Below are 20043 nucleotides of genomic sequence, written 5' to 3'. Positions count from 1 at the left end.
ACGTGGCCATTTTACAGCCACGCTAAAAGCAGTGTGTGGGGAAAATAATGCGCTAGTCATAGGGTTACCAGATTTTGCTTTAGTAAAATCTGGACCCCCCCCCCCCCTAGCCCTGCCCCCACTGCCTGCTTTTGCCGGGCAGGAGGGCAAATATGTATGCGCAGATGCCCTCCTGTCCAGACCCTCGGACATGTCGTCCAAAATGAGGACATGTCTGTGGAAATCCGGATGTGTGGTAACCCTAGATAGTCATAACATAGTAGACCACTTTTTAGCACAACTTAGTAAAAGGTCCCCTGTGTTTCATGATGCATTTTTGTGATTCATTTTATATTGTAAACTACCTATGATCTGAGAAACAGGCAACATATAAATTTGACTCAATCAATAAAAATAACTGCAATCAGTGCTCAAAAATAGTGCTACTGATCCCAGTGCTTTTGTGCTGCTGTCAGAAATACCGTTCTGCAGGACAGCTATTAGTTAAAAACAGTCACCACACAGGAAAGAAGCTAAGAGGTCGTCATCTTAGCCCCCCCCAGGATCCTGCAACAAATCAGGGGTAGATTCTGTAGCAAGAATTGGAAAATTCAGTGGCAGAGTTTCTGAAAGAAGGAAGGAGATGCTGAGATTTGAATGGGGGGAGGGGGGGTAATAACTCGCGATCAGGAGATAGGAAAGAATCCAAGATTGGGGAGAGAGGATCCAGGATCAATGGATGAGAGGAAAGGGAGGGGAGGCAGGATAAGGGAAGGGTGGATTCTAGATTGGTGAGCAGGAAGTAGTCCTGTGTTGTAAACCGCTTAGAACTTCTGGTATAGCGGTATATAAGAAATAAATTATTATTATTATTACTAGTCTTTAAGCCCATTACATTAACGGGTGCTAGAATAGATGTCTGTCTGTCTGTGTTTCTTTATCTCTCTCTCCTTGGCCCCTTCTGCCTCCCCCCAGCACAGCCCTCCCCCCAAAGCAGCCCCCTATCCCTCTCCCTGTCTCTCCATGACCCCTTCTGTCTTCCCCCCCAGAGCAAAGCTGTTTGCCCCAAGCACACCCCTCCCCCCAAAGCAGCCCCCTTTCCCTCTCCCGCTGACTCTCTCTCTGGCCCCCTTTCTCTGTCTGTCTTTCTGTCCCTCTCCCTGTGTCTTTCTTTCTTTCTGTCTCCCTCCCTCCCGCTGTCTGTCTGTCATTTTTCCCCATTTCCCTGTGCAGCAGCATTTCCATCCTAATTCCCTATGCAGCAGCAACAGCATTTCCCTCCTATCCCCCCCCCCTTTCCTGTATAGAAACAGTAGCAGCATTTTCCCCCACTCCCCCTTTTCTTACCTGCTCCGTTCGGCCCCTCCCCCTTCTTTGACTGCCGTTGTCGATCCGGCCTGCTCCTGACCCTCCCACCGCCGACAAACCTTGGGACTTCAGCCGCGTAGGCAGCACTTTAAACACGCTGCTTCGCGGCCTTCTACTGGCGATTTCCTCTGCCGCGTCTGTCTCCGATGATGCCATCAGATACGCGGCAGAGGAAATCGGCAGAGAAGGGCGCAAAGCAGCGTGTTTATAGTGCTGCCTACGCCGCTGGAGCCGGGAGGCGACGGAGAGGGCAGGGGGTGCTAGCGGCCGGCAGCGGTGGAGAGCAGGGAAGGGCACACATGCCACTTGTCTTGCCTCGCGTGAGGCCAGACCGTAAGCCGCACATGCACACTTCCTATGTGTGCTACAGCTCACGGAAAACGGACGCACGCATAGTAAGTGCGCATGCGCGGCTTACCGTTTTATTATATTAGATTATTATTTCCCTCTGCAGTTCCATCCTGGGTCCTCACCTCAAACCCCTCCTCCAATTCCATGTGCTCTCCCTCTCCCTTTCTTACACAGACACATGTACGCACAAAGTCTCCTCTTTGTCTCAGCTGCTTTCATCCCATTGTACTGAATTATCTCTCTCATATACAACCCCATTCTGGTAAATTGATGTCCTATTGTTCCCCTATTCAACTCCTCACTCAACTTTTCCAATCAGTCCTCTTCTTTCCCTCACCTCTCCCGCTTTAGGTCCTTCCTTACTCCCTGACCCCACTGCACTCACTGCCACAACGGCCAGCTGGAGCTGACAAAGGAAAAAGGAGAGCAGAAGTGCTTCAGACCATGCCTCCCTTCTCCATCAGAAACTATAGTCACACATTGAACTATGAGGAACACCACAGTGATTCAGGAGTCAAACCTTGATGCTGTGACTTTTGGATAGCAGAAAAGGATGCAGCCTAAGACACAACTGCTCTCCTCCTTTTGCCAGTTGGCAATAGGAGACAGGAAGGAGCAGAGGGGTTGAGGGTGAGAAAAAATTCCTAGTTCACATGATTCCGTGAGACACGGCAGTTGTGAAGCAAGAGCCAAAGTACTGAACCCTTGCCATAGCCATAAGACAGGAGATCAGGGGTCCTGATGTCAAGGCAGCTAATCAATAAACAAATTGATTGGCAAAACTCGTAGTATACCTGGATGTATAGTGCCTTGTACATTTCTCACATTCTGCTATCTAAAAAATACAAAGGCCAATATTCTGCCGCTGCAGTTGGTGGTTTTTTTAAAATGCCTGCTGTAGGAGCTAAATACTACTCAAAAGGGTCCAGAGAAGAGCGACCAAAATGGTTAAAGGGCTGGAGGAGTAGCCGTACAGTGAGAGGTTAGAGAAACTTGGCCTCTTCTCCCTTGAAAAAAGGGGACATGATCGAAACATTATAAATACTGAAGGGAATAGACTTAGTAGAGAAAGACAGGTTGCTCACCCTCTCCAAGGTAGAGAGAACGAGAGGGCACTCACTAAAGTTGAAAGGGGATAGATTCCGTGCAAATGTAAAGAGGTTCTTCACCCAGAGAGTGGTAGAAAACTGGAACGCTCTTCTGGAGACTGTTATAGGGGAAAACACACTGCAGGGATTCAAGACAAAGGGCCTGTTTTACGAAGCTGCACTAGCGGCTGTGCTGCAGTAATGGCCCCGAATCCCATAGAGATTTAAAGGGCTTGGAGGCCTTTGCTGCACGGCAGCCACTAGCATGGCTTCATAAAGCAGGGGGAAAGTTCGACAAGTTCCTGCTGAACCAGAAAGTATGCAGGTAGGGCTGGTCTCGGTTAGGGCGCCGGTCTTTGACCTAAGGGCCACCGCGTGAGCAGACTGCTGGGCACGATGGACCACTAGTCTGACCCAGCAGCGGCAATTCTTATGTTCTACCTAATGTAGCTCCAAGCACCAGCCAGAATGAGCCGGTTCTGCACGGCATGCAGGGAGCTACATTGGTTACAAATGACACGGTGACAAAATTCATCAGTGTTCCCGTCCACGCGGATAATTGTGGGAAACCATCTTCATGTCATTCTTTAAGGAGAGAGGGAAGAATGCTGGTGTAGAAGGACTGAGGCTGAAATAGACACTAAAAAATGAAATGGGATTATTTCCCGCGGTTATCCGCGGGGACGGTGATAAATTTTGTCACCGTGTCATTGTGTCTAGTTACAATCCATTCTCCGAACTACGACTCCCGGCATGCAGAGGGACCAAATCCTGGTCAGGGATCAAAGTGCTGCTTCCCTACATGAAATCGTTGACGAATAGGAGCGCGCGCGCGGGGCCGTCCCCGCCCCCTCGTCCAGCGCCCGTCATGAAGCCGCCGCGGCCCGTGGTGCAGGTGCTGCGGCTCGGCCGCCTCCCGTACGCGCAGGCGCTGAGCGAGCAGCAGCGCCGCGTGCGCAGCCACCTGGAGGCGCGAGACGGCCGCGAGGCGCCCCCTCACGCGCTGCTGCTCTGCGAGCACGAGCCTGTGTACACGGTGGGGCTGCGGCGCGGGCCCTACCCGGAGCGCGAGGAGGCCCGGCTGCGCCGCCTGGGCGCCGCCTTCCACCGCACCGACCGCGGCGGCCTGGCCACCTTCCATGGGCCCGGCCAGCTCGTCTGCTACCCGCTGCTGGACCTGCGCGCCCTCCGCCGGCCCCTGCGCCTCTACGTGGCCGAGCTGGAGGCCGCCGCCATCGGCCTGTGCAACCGCTTTGGAGTGCAGGCCCGCCGCTGCGCGCACACGGGCGTCTGGGTGCGCGACGACAAGATCGGCGCCATCGGTGAGCCCTTGCGAGCGCTGCTTTCACTACAAGTCCCATAGTGCTGTGCGATGTTCAGGGAAAACCAGGACTGGGTAACTCGGCACCACCCAGTCTGCCCATCCACTCCTCTCCCTATTGGCTAAGGCTCCTAACATTTGCATCTCCTCTTCCTATTGGCTAAGACTCTTTACACCTGCATTGTGAGGTCATAGAGCTTTATGGTTCTAGAAACATAGAAACATGATGGCAGATAAAAAATGGCCCATCCAGTCTGCCCATCCGCAGTAACCATTATCTCTGTCTTTCTCCAAGAGATCCCACATGCCTATCCCAGGCCCTCTTGAATTCAGACCGTCTCTGTTTCTACCACCTTTATTGGTTGATATTGAGCTATGGCGATCTGTTTTTGTGTTTTAAGCTATAGGCCACCGTGGTTAAAGAAGAGCCAGATAATCACTGGCCATAGCCAGTAATGGCTCTATGTAGTTAGTTCTCCCTGGACAGGGATCTTACAGCCACACAAGTAGGTGACGTCCCCTTGACGGAGCCGACCCGGCAGTCTAAAAGCTGCAAAGCTAAAGAGCTTTGCACATGTGCCAGCCTTCCCCCCTACAGGGTCCCACCCCGTACCTATATAAGCCCACCCCCAACCGGCAAAATCCAGTTTTTAAAGTTTCCGCGATTAACCCGACTCGGTAGTCTGAACGGGTCCACCCGTTCTCTTATCGCTTCAACTTTATTTACTTACTTACTTTTATTCCAACGATTTTAAAAAATATGAAAAATGGATTTGGGAGCTGCTCCACGTGCGACGACGGAACCGCACGACTCCTGGGGGGTCCGTTGCCTGGGTCCCCTCCACCGGAGGTTTTCCTGCGCTCCCTGCGCGAAGTACAAAGGAAGCAAAACTCCCTAACGCGGCCTCCGCTCTCCCCTCCGCCTGTTAGCAAGGGGCATCGGGACCGCAGGGACTGCCTCACACCCTCCGCGGCCTCCGCTCTCCCCTCCGCCTGGTTGCAAGGGGCATCGGAGCCGCAGGGACTGCCTCACACCCTCCGCGGCCTCCGCTCTCCCCTCCGCCTGGTTGCAAGGGGCATCGGAGCCGCAGGGTCTGCCTCCTACGGTGCCGAAGCTGGGAGTCACACGGCCCAGCCGGACCACCGGGAAAGAGACTTCAGGTCCTTAAGTATCTTCTTATCCCTAAAGAAGTGGTCTATTTGCCCCTGCATGCTACTGGGACTGATTCTCAGACAGCAATCTGGAACAAGCCCTACTCGTTCCGGGTCACGACAGTTTGGAACTTAACTACATAGTCCAGGAAGTGACGGGGGTGGGCATCTCAACTCCCTCATCAATCCCTGGTGGTCCGCTCTGCCTTGCCGATATTCACAATCCTACAAATACTTTGCACCGACTCAACTGGTCCGCGAGCTGTGCATCACGGACTCCATTGGTTAACGAGCTTACCAAAACTCCAGGCTGTCTGGGCGAATTACTATCCATACACCCAATGCCTCTATTCTAACATGGAGGGTATGAGAAACCTGGTTGAGACCTTCCCGGTGCCCACGCAGGAGGTTCTTATTGCCGTCCTCTCCAACTTCGAAGATTGCTCCAAGAACCTTATCCGATTAGCCGACGATGCCTTTTGATACCGCCATGCGGAGAACAGGCTACAGGGATTTCCACCCGCAGACCGGCATGGTTACAATGCTCTAAACTAGGGGTGGATATTCATGCGAAGGTGGCAGATGCTCCTTGTCTCGGAGACAACTTGTTTGGAGACAAGGTGAAGGATCTGATCGAAGGACTTAACGAGGAGTGCACCACACTGGATACTCTGGAGGAAGATACAGCGCACTCAAAACAGCCATTCAAGAAGCAACTACCCTCTCAACGGCAGTTCAATCCCAGGAAGTCGTTTTTATTCTGCTAGACAGTTTACTCCACATACGCAGAAGCAGTTTCGACCCTATCGGCACCAATACAATCTCAACCTACGGGCCAGTAGCCCCAACCCTCCTTTGACAACCCTCCTCTTCCAGCTGTTCCGGTGGGAGGTCGGTTGAAGTTTTTTCTTCAAGCCGGGCAAGATATAAACACGGACACCTGGGTCTTGCGCATCATCCAACATGGATACCGCCTTCGATTCCTGACTCCTCCTCCGTGGTGCACACCACTCACTTCAACCTTCTCACCTGATTCCGTTGCAACAGGAGTTGGCTCGGTTGCGGGACATTCGAGCAGTAGAGCCGGTCCCCGAACACCAGTGGGGCCAGGGGTTCTATTCCAGTACTTCCTCATACCGAGGAAGTCGGGAGACGTCTGCCCAATCCTAGACCTACGGAACCTCAACAAATTCATATTGAGGGAGAAGTTCTGCATGCTCTCGATATCAGCCATCACTCCTCTGATCCAAGTAGGTGCTTGGCTCACGTCCATTGACCTTCAGGATACATATCTCCATATTCCCATACATCCCTCACACAGACTGTACCTCCGGTTTGTGTTTCAGAACCGGCACTACCAATGCACTGTTCTCCCTTTTAGCCTATCGTCATTACCAAGGGTCTTCAAATGTGTCATCACAGTCGTCATTACCATGGGTAACAGGACCTATCTAATTTTCCCATACCTAGACGACTGGCTCATTTCAGCTATGACGCCCTGCCTCACAATCCAGGCGTTGAGCGGAACCATCAACCTCCTTCTACAGTTGGGGTTTCTTCTCAATTTCCAAAGTCTCATCTCCTTCCATCGCAATCTCAGCAATCCTTCGGGGCAATGTTTCAGACTCAGCAACCTATAGCTTTCCTTCCGGATCTACGAGCACACGTCATCCAACAGCTAAGGTCCCCCTGGTACCCAGGGCTCTGGGTCACAGCCAGGGAGTTTCTCACCTTGCTAGGATACATGGCGGCCACAGTACAAGTGCTGCAGTTTGCGCGCCTAAATATGAGACCAATCCAATGGTTTCTCAAGAACCATTGAAATCAGTACCTTCAACCTCTGTCCACAAGTGTTTCAGGACTTGCAATGGTGGATGCACGTGGATCCCCTATCGCACGGGATTCCGTTTCATCCTCCTCAGCCTACTCTCACGATCACGACGGACGCCTTCAAGAAAGGCTGGGGCGCTCATCTCCTCACTTGGTCCACGCAGGGCACTTGCTCCCCTGCATTGATTCGATACAACATCAACTTCCTGGAACTGCATGCCATCCATCTCGCTCTGCAAGTGTTCCAATACCACTTACACAATCAGGTCATACGAATCCGCACCGACAACCAAGTTGCCATGTTCTATGTGAACAAACAGGGAGGGATGGGCTCCGCTCACCTATCCCGCGAAGCAGTCTCCATTTGGAACTTAGCTCACCAGCTCCACTCCACCCTGCAGGCTGTCTACCTTCCGGGCAGGGACAACCAGCTCGCAGACAGACTCAGCAGGCAACTCAGTCCTCACGAATGGTTGCTTCGAGTCACAGTTACGCGAAAAATCTTTGCAAAATGGGGCACTCCTCACATCGACCTCTTTGCATCCCAGACGAACACCAAATGTCCCAGATTTTACTACAGGTACGGAGAGCCAACCTGTCTGTCAGAAGATGCGTTCCTCCTACACTGGTCCCAGCATCTCCTCTATGCGTTTCCTCCGATTCCTCTGATTGGAAAAGTCCTTCAAATGGCCATCGCAGACAATGCCGCCCTGATCCTCATCAAGCCGTATTGACCGCGACAAGCCTGGTTCCCCGTCCTCCTCAACCGGACGTCTCAGGCTCCTTGGATTCTTCCGCAGTTCCCGTATCTTCTCACACAACACGACGGTCAACTGCTACACCCCAATCTTACGTCTCTCAGATTGACAGCCTGGCTACTGCTCCCACGCTGACGGGGGAGTCTGCCTTCCCGCCGGAGGTTCTACACATCCTTCTTGCCTCCAGAGCTCCGGCGACTCAACGGTCCTACAACGCCAAAGGGACCCGGTTCAAGAGTTGATGCTCCACCCATCGGGTGCACCCCAGCACTTCTACCTTGGCTCAGGTCCTCCGATACCTTACCTCTCTGCAGGTCTGCGGGCTATCTTACACCTCCATTCGCCTGCATCTGGTGGCCATCTCAGTGGATCATGTTCCAGTGGACACGATCTCTCTAGTACTCCATCCAGTGGTCAAACGCTACTTCATAGGACTTCTTCATCTTCATCCTCCCCTCCGACCTCCTATGCAGGTCTGGGATACCACTCAAATTTCTTACCTGGAAGACTCTATTCCTGGTTGCGATTACCTCTGCTCGCCGCATTGGAGAGTTCCACGCCTTGGTATTCTATAGTCCCTATACCCAATTGCTTCATGACAAAGTGCTGTTACGCACACATCCAAAATTCACGGTGGTCTCGGCCTTCCATTTGAACCAATCCATCGTGCGGCCTACTTTTCATCCACCCCCTCACTCTTCACCAGAGGAGGCGAGATTCCACATTCTGGACTGTGGACAGAACTGCGACTCCCCAACGCCCGTCTCAGTGTTCCTCTCAATACGGCCATCTTCATCTCCTAGACCAGTTTCGAAGTGGACATTGTCCTCTTGGTTTACCCAGCTCATTGCGTACTATTACGCCTCGGCCTCCAGTCCGGCCCTTCAGGAAATCCCTCCTCATGTCATGGCTCATGACCTCAGAGCTATGTCTACCACCTGGCCTAACCTTCGCCGCGCTCCTCTCCAAGAGATCTGCCGCGGCTACCTGGTCCAGGATTCATACCTTTGCCTGCACTACGGCCTGGATGTGGAATCCAGAGCAGATGCATCACTGGGTTCTACGGTCCTGCAAGCGGCTGTATGAGGCGTCAACTTCCCTCCTCCTCTCCGTCTCAGGTAACAGATCTTTATTATTATTATAATAGCATGATGCTATTCTGTTACCTTCAGCTCGGGAGGCACCTACTTGTGTGGCTGTAAGATCCCTGTCCAGGGAGAAATAGAAGTTGCTTACCTGTAACGGTAGTTCTCCTTGGACAGATGGATCTTACAGCCACACAATCCCGCCCAGCCTCCCCTATTGTTGCCGCCAGCTTTATACCTAACTGGATTTTGCCGGTTGGGGGTGGGCTTATATAGGTACGGGGTGGGACCCTGTAGGGGGGAAGGCTGGCACATGTGCAAAGCTCTTTAGCTTTGCAGCTTTTAGACTGCCGGGTCGGCTCCGTCAAGGGGACGTCACCTACTTGTGTGGCTGTAAGATCCATCTGTCCAAGGAGAACTACCGTTACAGGTAAGCAACTTCTATTGATATTTGAATAGTGCATAGGTGCCAAACACAACCCTCCCTGAACAAGGAACTTGCTCAATATAAGGGAGTGTTCAGCACTTTCACAGTTGGCTTCTGTGGTATAGTGCAGAGGCAACTAGTAATGATACTGTATTGTAAGAGCTGCTGGCTATCCCGGTTGGTGGTATTCATAAGGATAGATGGTGCTAGGTTATAAAAAAAAAAAAAAAAAAAAAAGCAATGGAAGTAAAACCCGGATGTCTCAATCCATCTTCCTTTTTCTGGAGCCATAGGGTAACTCTAGATCAGGGCTGCTGAATTCCGGTCCTCGAGATCTACTGGCAGGCCAGGTTTTCAGGATATCTGCAATGAACATGCATGAGAGAGATTTGCATACCAAGAAGGCAGTGCGGGCAAATCTCTCATGCATATTCATTGCGGATATCCTGAAAACCTGGCTTGCCAGTAGATCTCAAGGACCGGAATTGGGTAGCCCTGGCCTAGATAGTATCGCTAAGCAGGACAGTATTGACAGAGCAGCAAAGTGTGAACTAATCTGAGATTCTTATGTCGGAAATCTTCTATAATTGAGGGGGGAGGGGTCCAGTTTGGCCTGGCATGCTCTGTTTCAAAGATCTCACTCAGGGTTGTTGTATGTATTGCTTCTATTACTTTTCCGGGTTTGCAACATCATGGCGTTTGTATTAAAACTTGTTTAAAAACAGGAAGAACTGTGGCTGTGTTCCCTAAAACATTGCTGTGGCTAAAATTTCAAGGAGTTTTTTTTTTTTTAATGTGGATGGCACACCAGAGATCACAGTAACTGCAATGAAATATTTAGGGCTCCTTTTACTAAAGTGCGTTAGGGCCTTAATGCGCAGAATAGCACGCGCTAGACCAGGGGTGTCCAACCTTTTGGCTTCCCTGGGCTGCGTTGGCCGAAAAAAATGTTTCTGGGGCTGCGCAAACGCTGCAGCAAGACAGAGGAAGGAGCCGGCAAGAGGTTAAACACCCAGGGGCAGCAGAGGAAAACACTGCTTCGCCCTCAACCGGGGCCGCACAAAATACTTCACGCGGCTGCATGCGGCCCTTGGGCCGCAGGTTGAACACCCCTGCGCTAGAAGCATTGAGCTGATGTTATTCTAGAAGCGTACCGCGTGGTAGTTTTGTGTGTGCGCTGAAAACGCTGGCACACCTTAGTAAAATAATAATAACTTTATTTTTCTATACCGCCATAGTCGGGCGACTTCTAGGCGGTTCACATCGAAAGAAGGCTGGACAAATGCATGAGGGGAAAGTTGCAGAAGAAAAGGGTTGTAGGGGAGGGAATGTAAGAGGGGTTGAAAGGGGGATAGAGAATGACACGGTGGCGGTTTACCCGTGGCCACCGCATTTTAGCCGCGGGTCACCCACTGAAAACGGGGAAGAAAACTAGCAGTTGCTGTGGCGACGGGGACAAGGCCATTCACCGCCCGCGGGGCGGTGAATGGTCTTGTCCCCCGCAGTGAGGCATGAAGGATCGCGCGGTCCCCGCAGCTCACACCCGCCCGCCCAATCGATTCCAGTGTCCAGCCAGCTCTCTCCCCTCTCCTCACCCCAGTCCGCAGATCCTCCTCCTCGGCGACCCGCACGCTACCAGAGAGCCGCGCACACCCGCCGCTGCTCAGCCTCGATCTTCTGCTCTGACGCAACCGGAAACAGGAAGTTGCAGCAGAGCAGAAGATCGAACACTGAGCAGCCGCGCGTGTGCGGCTCCCTGGGAAAGCGCGCAGGTTGCCGAAAAAGAAAACCCACAAACCAAGGTGAGGAGAAGGGAGAGAGCCGGCCAAACACCAGGATGGACCGGGCAGGCAGGTAGTGGCCGCGGGGACCGTGCGATCGCTAGTGTTCCCGGCTCAAATTGGAAGGAGGGAGTGAAAGGAAAAAGGCTTATATGGATGCAGCGGGGACGGTGACGGGGCGGTGAATGGGATGGCAGTGGCGGTGACGGGGCGGTGAAAGGGATGGCGGTGACGGTGACGGGGCGGTGAAGGGATCGGCGGTGACGGGGCGGTGCAGAGGATGGTGGGCCGGTGACGGGGCGGTGACGGGGACAGATTTTTTCCCCGTGTCATTCTCTAAAGGGGGAAGGAAAGTGAGAGGGGTAAGAATTGCCTGAAGATTGCTTCGGGTTTGTAGGGGGAAAAAGTGTAGAGAGCGCGGATCGGTCTGTTTAGGTGATGAATTTGTCAAACATAGTGGTTTTGATAGATTTTCAGAATGCATCGTGGGTCTTAGTGTACAGCTTGAAATCTGTAAGCAATATGCTAGATAACAATATCGAGCTCATATATTGCTTGTAGGTCTCAAAATTTAATTTAGGATTTTTTCAGTATATTGGATTTTATCTTTATGGGGCCCCTTTGCTAAGGCTTAGCTTGTGCTAATGGATATTAGCGTGCACTAAAATGGCGCACATTTTAGTTTTTTATCCGTGCACTAAGCTTTATTGAAACGGCCCCTGCATTTCATCCCTATTGCTTTGAGAAGAATGCTTCAGATCGAGATTCTCTTTAGAACTTTGGGTAAGGAAATCCACAGCTGTGTGCAGGTCAGGAGAAAGCCCACCGATGACGCAGAGGTTGGTCTAGGAAGGCAAAACGGGCCTTGTGTTTGCTGTCTTTTGTTAAATTTTTAGCTTCTACACAAAATACTTGTAATCTGTGTTCCCTCTAAGCAGAGCACGTGAGCAAATCGCTCATCCATTCCAGGAGTTTTGCTCCCAGATTTTACAGGTCGCTAAGAAAAAGTGCATGCAAATCTGGACAATTTGTTGCTTACATGAAAAATAATTTTTTTTTTTTTATTTATTTCGATTTTTATCCCGTCCTCCCAGTAGCTCAGAACGGTCTACAAGCAAACATTCACAGTGGAGTACATTTGGCCAATACAAAGACTATACAGTAGTTTAAATAATTGTAATTGTAATTTATTTCTTATATACCGCTACATCCGTTAGGTTCTAAGCGGTTTACAGAAAATATACATTAAGATTAGAAATAAGAAAGGTACTTGAAAAATTCCCTTACTGTCCCGAAGGCTCACAATCTAACTAAAGTACCTGGAGGGTAATAGAGAAGTGAAAAGTAGAGTTAGAGGAAAAATAAAAATAAAATAAACATTTTAACAAGACAGCATTGATCTAAATACTTTGGAAGGTAGAAGAGAGGAGAGAAAGGAATAGAAGCAGAAGGGGAGCCGTTGAACAGTAGAATTCTGGAGAAATTTAAATGATAGAAATAGAACAAAACAAAGACAAAAGGCAAAACAATAGATAAGATTAAAGATAAATCATAAGCTGGAAAGAAAAATATAATAAAACTTTGTCTTCAATCCACGGTTTCAGCGTCAGTGATGAAGTGGAGCAAGTAAGTTTAGGAGGAGCGATTGACGTTTCCAGAAAGGGCTTCTTCAGGGAAGAGACTTGGCAGACAGTCATTAATTTAAGTACAGGTTAAAAATGGACTGTACAGCAATTTAAGTAGAAGTTTCGAATGGGGAAGAGAGGTTAGCGGGGAGGGTGGGTTTAAGGGGGGGGGTGAGGCGTAGACTGTGGTTGAATTTTAATTGAAGAGGAGGGTCTTTACCGCTTTCCGGAAGGTCATCAATGAGTTCTGTAGTCTGATTTGGGGGGGGGGGGGGGAGTTGGTTCCAGAGTTGGGAGACTTGCATGCACTCAGCCAGTCCTTAGAGGGAGCAATGGTTACTGTGGATGGGCAGACTGGGTGGGCCATTTGGCCTTTATCTGCCCTCATGTTTTTTATTGCTTGTAATTCCAGCTTGCAAACAGCATACAATTCTTTACGGATGGTTGTGTACCCCAACTGCGAGTTGGATTGTAGTAGGTATAATTTTTCTCAGCTCTGTCTCCTTACCTCCCTGGGCAGTGCCCTTTCTCTTCAATCTTAACTTCTACAAGTGAACTGAGAAGTTGCCTTTTTCTCTGCTCTTCACTAGATTTGTTATTTTCAGGTAGAGAATGACATGATGACAAAATTAATCACCGTTCCCATAACCGTGGGAAACAATCCCGTGCTCATTCTTTAGTGTCTGTCTTAATCTCAGTCCTTCTACACCAGCATTCTTCAGTGCAAGGCTTGAGGGTCAGTGGCTGGGCCCATTCATACACTGATTCTTCCCTCTCCTTAAAGAACGCCATGGAGATGGTTTTTACCACGGTTATGCGCAGGGATGGGAACGGTGATGAATTTTGTCACCTTGTCATTCTCTGTTTTAGGGTATTAATCGAGTCTTTTTTGAGGTTTCCATGTGCTAAGAGGTTCCCAGTAGTCCTGGGACAGCTCTTCCTGGGAGAATGGTCAGACGTTGGGGGTCTGAAGTAGAGAATGACACGGGTAAAATATCTGTCCCCTTCACCGCTCCATCCCTGCCATCCCCTTCACGTCCATGTCTCCATAGCATCCACCCTTCCCTCTCGCCACCTCACTGCCCTTCGGCACCCCTTGCACGATCTGTGCATCTCCCTCCCTCCCCCTTACCTTCTCAGCGCTTTTTAAGGTTTCAAAGTACTTGTTGAAAGCCGCCGGAACCTACGTGCATCGCGTGCGCATGTGGGCGGAAGCTTCTCCTCTGACACAACCGGAAGTTGCGTCAGAGGAGAAGCCTCTGCCCACACATGCACGTAGGCTCCAGCGGCTTTCAACAAGTACTCCGAAACCTTAAAACGCGCCGCAAAGGTAAGGGAGGAGGGAGGGAGATAGATTTGTAGGAAGGAGGGAGGGGGCCACGCACGATCGGTGACCACGCGCGTTCCCTCCTTTAACTGCGGGGACAAGGCCATTTACTGCTCCATGGGGCGGTGGATGGCCTTGTCTCCGCACCTGTGGTGAGCACCTTTCCCCCCTCCACAGTTTTGGTTGCCCATGGCTAGCCGTGGGTATCATCTACCGTGTCATTCTCTAGTCTGAAGCCAGGAGGACCACACTTTTTTAAAAGAGCACCTGCTTGACCAGCCTGCTCTAACACTTGGAGCACGGGCAGTTGAGCACAGGCTGACCCTACAACTGGGTGGGAGATTTGGTGGAGGTCGCTGTTATCGCCTACAGATGGACTTCCGCCAACCAAAACAACTGGGCTTCCAGTTTCAGAGAAGAATTCTTGGTTCCTCCTTGCTTGTTGACATAAGCCACTGCTGTAGCATTATCCTAGAATACTCGGACTGCTTTACCTGTCTGGAAAAAGCAGAGAGCTAACCAAATGGCTCTCAATTCCAGTCTGTTGATGGACCATGTTTTCTGCAATGGCAACCATCGGCCTTGCACTGGGTGACCCTCGCGATGACCACGCCATCCATAAAGAATCGTATGCTGTTTGTGGAAGAAGGAAGGATTAGTTTCTTACCTTGATAATCCTCTTTCCTGTAGAACAACATATGATTCCTTATGCCCTGCCCTGTAAGAGATGGACACAGCTTGCATTGTTTAATAGTCTGGGTTGAATTTCCAGTGGCTTGGTTTGTGGCAGCCAAAAGAGAAGAAAAGAAAATTATTGTAAAGCAGTGGGTTAGAGTTCCATTGCTTGTGCACACTGCTTTCACAGAGCTATATAAGTGTTAATGCTGGTTCCACCTTTAGTTTTACAGTTGCAATGTTTGTTTACTGTTTTTTTGTTCCTATTTCAGAGCAGAGCAAAGTTAATAGGGAGTTTCCTGAGCCCCTCCTTGTTGTTTCCTCTTTTAGGGGTTATTGCTTGCTTTGGTACGGACTGAAGAGAGAAGGCAGTGTCCAGGGAGGTGAGGAGGCAGAGCTGAGAGAAATGATTGATGCCTTCTACAATTCAACTTGCAATTTGGGGTATGCAACCAGGAATTGGAATCATATGCTGTTCCACAGGAAAGAGGATTAGTAAGGTAAGAACTTAATCCTTCTATAGGTGACACTGACATCTGGATCTCTTGCTCTTTTTTTAGGTATCCATTGTGGAAGATACATAACTTCTCATGGACTAGCCCTGAATTGCAATACAGACTTAACATGGTTTGAGCATATTGTTCCATGTGGACTAGAAGGGAAAGGTGTCACTTCATTGAGCCGAGAGCTGGGCCGGAATGTCACAGTCGAGGAAGCCACCGGGCCTTTCCTTGAAGCTTTTGAAGAGCAATTCCAGTGCACTCTAACCTTTTCAGAAGAAAAGATGAGTTAATTCAGAATGTCATAGGACATTAGAAACCTGTTTACTAAAGTTATTATCCTATTTTGTGCCTGTGAGGAAAGTGTTTAGTAAATGTGTTTACGTACTTTTAAACAAAATGTGTTATTTTTGGTCACCTTGGCTCTTTCTTTACTCGGTTTGGTTCATTAATTTATAACCTACTCTTGCTCATAGTGGGAAACAATGCTACATACATACATAATAATAAACACATAAAAATGAAATCATCAAACTAAAAGAACTGAAACAATTTCACAGTCAATAGTTGAGGTCAAGAGAATTCTATTTGCAACAGGCTTCAATAAGCGCGTGAAAGAAACTACTGCATATACTCGAATAGAAACGGAGATTTTGGGGCCCCAAAATGGGGGGTCCCGGTTTATAGTCGGGTCAGCGCCCACCCGCTTCCCCCTCCCCCTTCGGACCTGTTGCAGGCCTCCCCCAGACCTGCTGTAAGCCCTGGTGTTCTAGCAGTGGGCTGGCACAGGAGGAATCCCTTGTGTCCTGGCCAACTCTGACGTATCTCACCTCCCTCCCATCTTCTGTCCCGGCCTCTGAGACATCCCAGACTTTAAAAAAAACCTACCTTGTGGTCCAGCGGTGATTTTCCTATGCTCCTGACCCATGCCTCAGATGCGTTGCGGGAGACATTGGAGCAGGAGGGACTGAGCACCCCTCCTGCTCTGTTACAGGTGTGGGGAGGGGACCAGGGTGGGGGCATCTGTGGCAGGAGGGAGTCGGCATCCTTGCCATTTGGTTTTTTTTGGGGGGGGAGGAGAAGTCGAGAGTGGGACCGATAGCAGTAGAAAGTGGGAATCCCTCCTGCCATAATTTTGAAGCGGCGGGGTAGGGGCACTTGCCGGAAAGGGGTGGGGGGCTTTTAATATTTTTAAAAAATTGGGCTGATATATCTGCCTGAGTACCTAAATAAATTCATTTAAACCGTTCTGAGATCCCCTGGGAGAACGATATTAGAGAATGACATGGGGGAAAAAAATTTGTCCCCATCTCCGCCTTGTCCCTGTGCGCTCGGTCCCGTCCCCATAAATCAGGGGTGTCAAACTCGATCACATTAAGGGACTGAAATCCAAAACACAGGCTAAGTTGCGGGCTGGACCCCACCTCCATAATAATGCTAATGATAACACCATTTTTCATATATACACACACAAAATTAAACTACAGAAAACACACTGTATGCTTCTCAACATTCATTCCAACACAGATAACTCCTATGCAAATACGGGACTAAAAACTAAAAGTACTAATATATTTTAAAAAAAATAAATCCTAAGATTCAAGATTCTGCATGCAGAACAACCCCCAGAGAAAAAGAAACAAATGTATTTCTTCCTGAGCAGTGCAAAAGATAGACAGTAGATTAAAATAATTTGAAAATAAAATCATTCCTTCTACCTTTGTTGTCTCCTTCCCTCCATGCTGTGCCTCTCTCCGGCGGGTGTCTAACCTTCTGGCTGGCTCAAACCTGGCCGTTTCATATGGCCCGCGGTCCGATGCCCTCCAGTGTTACCTTGTAGCCGGCTCCCTCCTCCTCACAGCCGTAGTAAGCATCTGAGCTGGAAGCCTTTTCTCTGACGTCACAACGTCAGAGGGAATGCTTCTGGATGAGGTGTGGGACGCGCGAGGAACCGCTGCACGCGGCTCCGTGCCTACTATGGCTGTGAGGAGGAGGGAGCTGGCCACAAGGTAACACTGGGGGGCATCGGACCGCAGGCGGCATAAAACAACCAGGCGGGCCTTGAGTTTTACACCTGTGCCATAAACCGTATGATCCCATTCGCACAAGCCTCGAAGAGTTATGATTTTATATTGAACTTATTTTATTAAAGTATAAAAAGAAACAATATTCTGCACAACTGTCATTTTATAAACAAATAATACAGAGCAAGGATCAATAAAACCCCTGTTTGGCCGGAAGAAGGTCCTGGAGCAGCCCTGCATGTGATTTTTGCCTCTTCTATGAAGCTTCTAAGAGACTGGTAGGCCCACCCCAGGAGGCACAAAGGGGCTGACCCATGGGAGTCACCGGTTTTGTTTGTTGTTTTTTTTTTTTTTTTTGCTGGTTTTGACCCATGATCGGGAGTGAGTGAGAGAGGGGAACTGTTGGACCCGTGATAGGGAGGGAGCAGGGGCTGCTGAACCCACGATTGCAAGGGGGGGCTAGAGGCCGAGAAGGGTGGGAAGGGAGGCGACTTGTGGTATATCCATTGCAGGGGACAAGGCCATTTACTGCTCCACTTGTACCCGTGGAAAAGGGCTGATTTTTTTTTTTTTCTTCTTCTGCAGGTTAGCTTGTGAGAAACAGTCCCCATGTCATTCTTTAAATGGTATAGAAAATTGAATAAATAAATGTGGTATACAGTACATTGAATAGAAATAATAATAATAACTTTATTCTTATATACCGCCAACAATCTTGCAACTTCTAGGCGGTTAACAATAAAGGGAAACTGTAAATACAATAAATAGAAGCTGTACATACAACGAATTAAGGAGTATTGCAGTGTACATCTGATAGTATCAACATTAATAGTAGTAACAACAGTTTGTGGGCTGCAAGGCCAAGAAGTGCCATGCTGCTTACAGAGAAGTAGAAATATTCCATGAATTGAATTGAATATTCCATGAATTGAATTGAATATTCCATGAATTGAATAGAGTTAGGGTTAGCTGTTTACAAGATCAGGTTTGTGATGGTGTTACGAGGGTTGATGTCCTGGTTCGTTTTCTAGGTATTTTAAGAACAGGTAGGTTTTTAGGTGTTTCCTAAATTCTCCATAGTTGTTTGTGTGTGCAATTAGTTTTTCTAATTCTTTACCCCATGTGGCTGCTTGGTACGATAGCAGAAATCAGTTTCTCAGGTATCTTTCCCTATCTGTCCTGGCAAGCTCACTGTCTAATTTTGGTGCCTGGGGCTATGGTGCATAGGATGACATGCCCATAGTCACAGGTAGCAAGCTGGGATCAAGCTTGCGACCTCGGGGTGCTGAGACCTTGTTTAAAAGCAGACTGAAACCCCAGCTTTTTGATATAGCCTTCAATCCTTAAGCCTATTCCTCTGCCCTCCAACCCAGCCAGCTGATTAACCCTTCCCCTTAACTGTATCCATGACATCCTGTTTGTCTTTGGGAAGCAGAGCTGAGATGGTGATGTCATAATGCCTCATCCCACCAATAAGAGCCAACCTCATCAGTGATGTCACAATGGCTTCATTGTCTTGTGCTCCCCTCCCAGCCCTCCAACCCAGCCAGCTGATTAACTGCTTCCCTTAACTGTATCCTTGACATCCTGTTTGTCTGTCTAGATTGTAAGCTCTTTCGAGCAGGGACACTTTTCTTCTTTGTGACTCTAGTACAGCATTGCGTATGTCTGGTAGCGCTATAGAAATAATTCATAGTAGTGTGAAGAGTTTCAGTCTTTGGGAAGCAGAGCTGAGGTTGTGATGTCATAATGCCTCATTCCACCAATAAGAGCCAACCTCATCAGTGATGTCACAATGGTTGATTGTCCTGTACTCCCCTCTGCCCTCCAACCCAGACAGAAGATTAACCGTTCTCTTTAACTCTCTCCTTGACATCCTGTTTGTCTGTCTAGATTGTAAGCTCTTTGGAGCAGGGACTGTTTTCTTACTCTTTGTGAGTCTCTGCAGCGCTACGTGCGTCTGGTAGCCCTATAGAAATAACAGTAGTAGTAGGCTATGTCCCTCCCCGGTTAGTGCATAGTAATGTTAGCATGCTAGCTGGTTAATGCAGATATACCCACCCTCTGCCCCATTATACATCCCCTTAAAAATATTCAAAAAATAGTTTACATGCGATTACCATGCCCAAACGGGAAAATTTCTGCAGGACTCTTTAGAGTTTAGTGCACCTTAAGAAAAGGTCATTTTGCAGCTTTCGTTCCAAAATGTAATAGAAGAAGAATCTTTTATTTTGGCTGCAAGCACATCATTACTATGGGCTCCTTCTACAAAGCCACTGTGGCGAGTCTTCCGTGGCAAACGCTTTCAGTTCCTCTGGGCTTTGGGGCATTTGCTGCGGGAGAATCGCTACTGCTGCTTTAAAAAAAAAAAGCCCTAAATTCACTCTTCAGGGTGTAGCCAGCAGGTGGTGCTTAGATGCAATCCTGGCAAGTAGAGAAATTGGAGTTTGCAAACACTCGGAGCACTCATATTGTCTCCAGAATGAAAATAGAGTCTATAAATGAATGATATTCACGATTTTTTTTTTGCTCATCAACATTAATGGAACTGCCACCTTGAGCACAGAAATTAAGAATATAAGAATAGCCTTACTGGGTCAGACCAATGGCCTATCCTCACAGTGGCCAATCCAGGTCCCTAGTTAGTACCTGGCCAAAACCCAAAGCGTAGCAACATTCCACACAGAATCCCAAGATTCTAGAATCTCAAGGAGTAGCAACATTCCATGCTACTGATCCAGGGCAAGCAGTG

At 49.1% G+C, this 20043-nt stretch overlaps 1 protein-coding gene across 1 annotated transcript; it reads left to right on the top strand.

The window, feature by feature from the left end:
- Positions 1 to 3578: 3578 nt before the first annotated feature.
- Positions 3579 to 15684, top strand: LIPT2 (lipoyl(octanoyl) transferase 2). Its single transcript, XM_033950619.1, has 2 exons — positions 3579 to 4108; positions 15328 to 15684. The coding sequence occupies exons 1-2, from the start codon at positions 3589 to 3591 to the stop codon at positions 15558 to 15560; spliced, it is 753 nt and encodes a 250-aa protein (XP_033806510.1). The 5' UTR covers positions 3579 to 3588; the 3' UTR covers positions 15561 to 15684.
- The last annotated feature ends 4359 nt before the right edge of the window (positions 15685 to 20043 follow it).

The sequence above is a fragment of the Geotrypetes seraphini genome, chromosome 6, assembly GCF_902459505.1.
Source record: "Geotrypetes seraphini chromosome 6, aGeoSer1.1, whole genome shotgun sequence".
NCBI lineage: Eukaryota > Metazoa > Chordata > Amphibia > Gymnophiona > Dermophiidae > Geotrypetes > Geotrypetes seraphini.
The sequence above is the reverse complement of the archived record's forward strand: the minus strand, read 5'-3'. Positions and strand labels throughout refer to the sequence as shown.